The 6803-nt window shown below is 48.2% G+C and overlaps 1 protein-coding gene across 1 annotated transcript in view; it reads left to right on the top strand.

Moving 5' to 3' along the window:
* The first annotated feature begins 1341 nt into the window (after positions 1 to 1341).
* The window catches only part of DNAJC3 (DnaJ heat shock protein family (Hsp40) member C3), a 63139-nt gene continuing 57677 nt past the window's right edge, over positions 1342 to 6803 (top strand). The window contains exon 1 of the mRNA XM_004746132.3: positions 1342 to 1574. Coding sequence (XP_004746189.1) covers positions 1493 to 1574 — 82 coding nt within the window. The 5' untranslated portion in view covers positions 1342 to 1492. The remainder of the gene's footprint in view (positions 1575 to 6803) is intronic.

The raw sequence follows: 6803 nt of genomic DNA, 5'->3' as shown, positions 1-6803 counted from the left end.
TTAGCATTAATGCACACAAGGTCCGTCCATGTTGTTGCAAATGGCAGGATTTCCTTCTTTTTTTTTTTTTTTTTTTAATGGCTAAGGAATAGTTCCCCGTGTGTGTGCACACTTGTGGGCATGCGTGCCACATTTTCTTTCTCCATTCATCCATTAATGGACACTTAGGTTGTTTCCATGTCTTGTAAGTCATGGTGCAATGAACATGGGTGTGGACAAAGAGCAATTTTAAAAAGTCAAGTATTCATTCCAACTGTCCAAAGATACATCTGCATATCATAAATATTACATGAACCTTTTATTCAACACTCATTTTTATACTTATTGGTAAACTAGTAAGTTTGCATTTGACCATAAACACAGAAGAGCATTACTGTTTAACCCCAGCTAAAACGTCACTGGGGTATGGCATGCACTTTGGATTGTGTTGGGGACGCCAGAGGAAATGGTCTTGAACAAACTTAACGGTAGAGTAACTTGAATCTCATCCTGTTCAAGCTCCCAGCTCTCTTGCTGAATTTCCTCTGATGAACGCAAGATACAAGATCTGTTGTAACGGGAACCACTCCCCCGCCCCGCCCGGGCTGACGTGGGCTACACTCCCCAGAGCGCCTCGCTCTCTTAGCTGCTGTGGCTCCCCGGTTTCTTCTTCACAGAATCTTCCAGAATTGCTCTCTTTCCTGGGCACGCTGGCCCGCGACGGGGGGTGGGGTGGGGGCGTCCCAGGCTTCCAAGCCATTCTCCGGGGCTTTAGGTCACTAAGGTACTTCTCGGCTGTCCCCGAAATGCTTCGAGCTCCGTCGGCAACTGCTACTCCACCGAGCTCCGGCCTCGGGCCGTTCTTGCGCACTTTTCCCTGGAGTCTCTGCTCCTTCCGAGACGCTCGACAGGCGGTAGCAGGCTCTGTGCGGCTGCTCACCCGTCCGTTCCGAGACCCGCACCCCAGGCGCGCGGGCTTCCCGGGAGAAGGGAGCTTGGCGGCGGCTTCACCTTCCTCTGTGAACAGCGCACCGGAAAAACCTCCTCCCAGCTAACCTACCGCTCCGGGAGCGACCCGAAAAGGCACCCGCCGCCTGCGCATGCGGACTCGGCAACCGCCACACAGGCGCCGGGGCCGCCTCCCTCCGACCGGCCGCGGCCGTTTGGAGCTCCCTGACAGCTCCACGACCGGCGGACGCAGCCTCGTCTCGTGCCTCCACGTTGTCCTATCAGAGATGGGGCGGGGCGGCGGTCCCCGCAGCCTATCAGCGGGAACCACGACCCCGGCGAACCCAGTAGGAGAGCGGCCGGGAAGAAGGCGATTGGGCGGCGCCGGCGCGCGGGGCGTAGCGCCGCCCGGGCCCCGCCCACCGCTGCCTTCCTCTGCTGGGCGCCAGCTGCTGCTTAGGCCTGAGCGAGAGCCGACGGCGGGCGGGCGCAGCTGCAGCCTGAGCGCCGGCGGGGCTGGTGGGCCCCGCACCCTCTCTCCTCCTCACTGCCCGCGCCCTCGGACATGGTGGCCCCCGGCTCGGTGACCAGCCGGCTGGGCTCGGTGTTCCCCTTCCTGCTGGTCCTGGTGGACCTGCAGTACGAAGGTGAGTCCTGCCCTGTCCTGGCTGGGGGAGCGGGCGCCCGGCCCAGGCCCCCTGGAGCTTCCCCGCCTGCCTCCGGGCGCGAGTCTCGGGGCGGCCCGGGCGGCCGGGCGGGAGCTGGGGAGTCCGCGCGGCCCGGCTGGGCCTCAGCCTGCCCCTGGGCGGGGGCCGGCGCCCGGTTCCGGGTTCGTTTAGGGGAAGAGGTGGTGGGACCGGCGCGCCGCCGGGCGGGGACGGGCGGGTTCGGAGGGAGGAGCGGGGTCACAGGGGGTCGAGGGGGAGTGCGGGGGGCGCGGGGTACCCGGCGGCGACTCCTGCAGTGTCCTGGGACGCGGAGACCGGAGCAGCCGTCGGGTCCCAGCCTCGCGACCCGCGCTAGGCGCCTGGGGGACCCTGGGTGGGTGATGGTGGGAGGAGGCAGAGAAGGTGGGCGAAGGGGAGGCTTCTTTTGCTCCGGAGTTCCGGGGGAGGGGGGAGCGCGTCCGGCTGCGCTTAGTGGAGGGTCAGCAGTGTTGACTTTTCAAAGTTGAGTAATCCTCGCGTTTCTGGGTGTCGCGGGTAGAAGTTGTTAGGTGGGTGCGTTAGGGAGCCGATGCTGGAATTCAGGCTCCTGGAGGGCAAGGCGCGAAGTCTGTGGTTTTACTGCTCGCTGCGTGGTGTCCTTGAACTTAGGGCTGACTTTGCTCTTCCGAGTTCTCTGGAAAAAGGCCCCCCTGCAAAAGTACGGAACGCTTGAATTGCGCTGCAGTCCCGCAGATTGCGTTGCTGGCTCCTCTAACAGAATAGCAGAAGCAGAGGGCTGTCCCATCTCAGGTGTCCCCGGGAGCCGGAGCCGTAGGAATGAAAGCTGAAAGGGCCACCTGAACTAATTAATGTTCCCAGCCTGGTGACTGCAAGAAATATTCGAGTGTGATGACGGATCACATGCACTGATCTACTTTCATTCCTATGAAAAGGGCTCGTTAGTCAAGGGGGGTCACACATTTCAGGATGAGGTTTAATGTTTGATGTGGAGGGAGTGAGGAACCACAGTGGGGAATTGTTGATGGTAAAATCCCCTCGAAATTCTCAACTTAAAAAAAAAAAAAGTAATATGCTCCACATTTTAGGTCTCATTCATGGCATTGTTAATATTGGTGTTCTCTTGGTGACCCCATATATTTTTGAAGCCCAAATCAGAACATACATTGTGACAACATTGGGACAAAGTATTTGACACAAAATTTGTCTAGGTTGCTCTAGACAGTCTAGGGAGTTGAACTTTGAATGCCCAGACCACTCTAATATGGGTCATGTATTCCAGTTATCTTGCATTTTCTAATGTTAACGCTACCCACCCCCACAAGTGCCACATTTTGTCCAGTTACTGCTAGTGATTTACTTTGACCACTTAAGAGAATGTTGCCTAGTTCTGTTTAATGCCTTTTTTTTTTTTTTAAAGTTATGAAAGTTCGGGACGCCTGGGTGGCTCAGTTGGCTAAGCGGCTGCCTTCGGCTCAGGTCATGATCCCAGCGTCCTGGGATCGAGTCCCACATCAGGCTCCTTGCTCCGCAGGGAGCCTTCTTCTCCCTCTGCCTCTGCCTGCCTCTCTGTCTGCCTGTGCTCACTCTCTCTCTCTCCCTCTATCACTGACAAATAAATAAATAAATAATCTTAAAAAAAAATTAAAAAAAAGTTATGAAAGTTCACTTTTATATGATTTGCTTTTCCTAGTAGCTTTTGGACTACCTTTTTTGGACTTGCTGTTCTGTGGAACTCTGAGTACTTCATTTCCCTCCTATAGTGTTTTCCATAAGAAAAACTTGATTAGAGAGTTTTTCTGTATAGAAGGCATTGGTGACAGTTCTCAGAGGAGTGCCAGAGAGCTGTTTTTGAGGAGTATTGCCTATATGAAGTAGCAGGGACTTGGTACAAGTAGTAGGGAAGAGAGGGAAAGATCTTAAATTCATTAAAGGTCTTCTGTGTGCCAGGCATCTTTCTATAAGTGACCGCTCATTCATGGAGGTATGTGATACTGTTTCTACCTTACAGATGAGGGAACTTTAGCTATAAGTCATGGAGCTGTTAAATTTGAGAACCACAAGTTAAACTCAGTTATTTGACTCTTAAGTTCATCTTATGTGCAGGTGGGAGGCAGAAATGAACTGGTTGATAGTATGATATGGGCTCCAGCATTTGTAGTAGCCGCTGAGAAAAAAAAAAATCGGCTTTTTTTTGTTTGTTTGTTTGGTTTGTTTGCCACTGGCAGTAATGAGGTGATTTCCTGGTGTGTTTAATACAGTGGTTCTCAAACTTGAGTGTGTATCAGAATCTTAACTGGAGGGCTTTTTAAAACAGAGTGCGCTTTAAAACAGCGTTTCTGATTCAGTAGGTGTGGGTGGGACCTGAAATTTCGCATTTCTAAAAAGTGATCACTGGTGAGAATCACTGGTCTAATAAGTCATATAGAGGAGTAAAATTAGGTGTCTGCATGTACTAGACACTAAACTTGGTGATGCGGATATAAAGGTAAGAAAGAACCTTTGACCTGAATTGACAAACTGTTAACTCTGTTTTCCAAAATAAGTCGTGTTTGGTTTCAGGAACCTCCCAGTCCTCTAGGGGGTATAGGTCTTAGGTTCAGAGGGAAGGGAGATGAAGGAGAAGGGTGTGAAAATAATAAGTGTGAAACACAGAGTTGCCCCAGCAATTAGCTTAGTTGGCCTAGTTTTTTCTGATTTAAAAATATTCGTCTTTGGTTGTCTCTCCCCCACCCCCGCCAGGCTTTTCTGTTTATTGTGATCCAGACAAAGAGACTATGTAATAGTCTTATGAATTGAAAGATTACATCTTTTAGCACCCTCTTTCAAAAAGTCCCTTGGAATAAGTCCAAAGCACTAGGTTAGGAATAGAATTTTTGGAGCAGAAAGACAACTTTAGTAGTATCTAGTATTCTCCTGTTACAGATAACGTAGCTATTTTAATTCTTTGTTAATGGTTTGTTCTGTTTGGTGCTATAAGTAGGAGCACAGCCTGGGAACCAGACCTCCTTTTATCTTTTTTTTCTTCCTTACCATGCTTCCTGGACCCAGTTTTTCTTTATTTCACTGAACTGACCTGACTAAACCATTTGTTTGGCCACATGTAAAGAATAGATGGAAATCTTTAGGTCTAAATGATATTGATCATTTTTATGTTCATCTAACCTACTTAAAGTTTCTTTTTTCTTTGGGATTTTTTTGGCATTATTTAAATTTATAAAGAAAAAAAAAGTAGGAAAAATGAATGACTTTCTGAAATTTATACACACAGAGTGTTTTAGCAAATGGTTAGATAGGTTTGGGGGTTCTTTTAATGTGTTAGGCTGTAGTTAGTAGTGTAAATGTTCCAGTTCACTTGACTAGCTAGCATTTGCTGAACAAGGGCTTGAAATGCAGTAATTTTGATTCTGTGGGACAGGTTCTGTTTCTCAGAAGTGAACTAATTGTGGTTAAGATTAATTTCTTTTGTCATTGTTTTCCTTAGATTAATGTCCTGTGGTCTATCTTTGTTTATATAGAAATATGGGAACCCAGTCATCTGCTCTTTAGAACTAAGACATTTCTTTCTTTCTTTTTCCTTCCTTCCTTCCTTCCTTCCTTCCTTCCTTCCTTCCTTCCTTCCTTCTTTCCTTTCTTTCTTTCTTTCTAAAGATCTTATTTATTTATTTGAAAGCAGAAAGAGAGGGAGAGCTCGAGAAGGGGAGGGTCAGAGGAAGAGGCAGACTTCCTACTGAGCAAGGAGCCAGACCCAGCATTAGATCCCAGGACTGCAGATTCATGACCTGAGCGGAAGGCAGTTGCTTAACCAACTGAGCCACCCAGGCGCCCCGAACTAAGACATTTCAACTGCAGATTTATTTTTCTTTCAAGGTCGTTAGAAAGCTGGTTTAAAAAAAATGGTTAATTTTTTGTTTTGTACATCTGATAAGTTTGTGTCATTTGGAGTTCTGAAATATGAGAATCATCAGAGTCTTACTCTATAATGCTTTCTGGTGAGATGTAGTACAGAACTCATGGTTTTGTCAAGGAGTTCACAGATCTCCTAGCGATTTAAGACTTGCTTTGTGAAGCACGCGGGTCCTCTCCCCTCTTGCCTCAGTTTAGATTTATGGGTCCACCCTGTAGTCTCGCCACTGCAAACACCCTTTAATTTCCTCACCCCGTATGCTTTTGTTTTACTAGCGTGGCACAATTCAACATCCATGAAACCCAACTTGGCCAACTTGATTGTTATACCTCAGAGTTGCACATGGAGAAAAACGCAGATAACCTTGCTGACTGGTCGCATTGTGAGCACATAATCTCAATTTCAAATGCACATTCAATACTGCCAGCATTCCTATAATTCCCTAGTATGTCTGTTCCTGAAAATCAGCATTTCAGTCCTCTTCTTTCCTTAAATATCCAATGTAACCCCCTTTCCTCTCTCTCTACCTCAGAGAATGAAAGCCACCACTGGGCAGTTTCCTTTTCTTTCTTCCACTGAGTACCTATATTCATACCCAGTCTGCTAGTTTTCTTATATTAAAATAGATAAAGCATCTCTTTTCCTGGCAAAATCCAATACCTCTACTTATGTCCTGGATTCCATTTTCTCTCATCTCTTGAAAATATTGTTCCTATAGTTATCATTTCTCTCCTGTGTCATCACTTTGTTTCTCTCTGTGGGATCGTTGGCATCAGCACTCCAGCATGCTGTAGGGTTTCCATCCTAAACTCCTTTGATGTCATGTGTCCCTTCAGCTACTGAACTGTGTCTTTGCTTCTCTAGAGAGCAGGACTTTGAAGAGTTGATAGTCTCTATTTCCTCATCTCTGTTATCTTTTCATCACTGATAACTGCGCAGCCTTACTCTCTGACTGCTGCCTACTTACACCTCTTACCTCAGTCTTCCTCTCACCCACCACTTCCCACCGCACCAACTTCTTTATTATTATTAGTGTTATTTTTTAGAGAGGGAGAGAGCAGGGGTGGTGTGGGTTGGGTGGGGAGGGGCAGAGAGAGGGAGAGAGAGAATCTCAAGCAGGCTCCATGCCTAGTGTAGAACCTTTTGCGGGGCTCATAACCCCAAGATCATGACCTGAGCCAAAATTGAGAGTCGGATGCTTAACCAGGGGAGCCATCCAGGTGCCCCCACACCAACTTCTTTTACTTCCAAATGCCAACCTCATTTCTCACTGATTCTTGCTGTCCCCACAGTCTGGAAAGTTT

The sequence above is a fragment of the Mustela putorius genome, unplaced genomic scaffold (genome assembly GCF_011764305.1).
Source record: "Mustela putorius furo isolate JIRA1106 unplaced genomic scaffold, ASM1176430v1.1 tig00003974_pilon_pilon_pilon, whole genome shotgun sequence".
In the NCBI taxonomy this organism is placed as follows: Eukaryota; Metazoa; Chordata; class Mammalia; order Carnivora; family Mustelidae; genus Mustela; species Mustela putorius.
The sequence above is the reverse complement of the archived record's forward strand: the minus strand, read 5'-3'. Positions and strand labels throughout refer to the sequence as shown.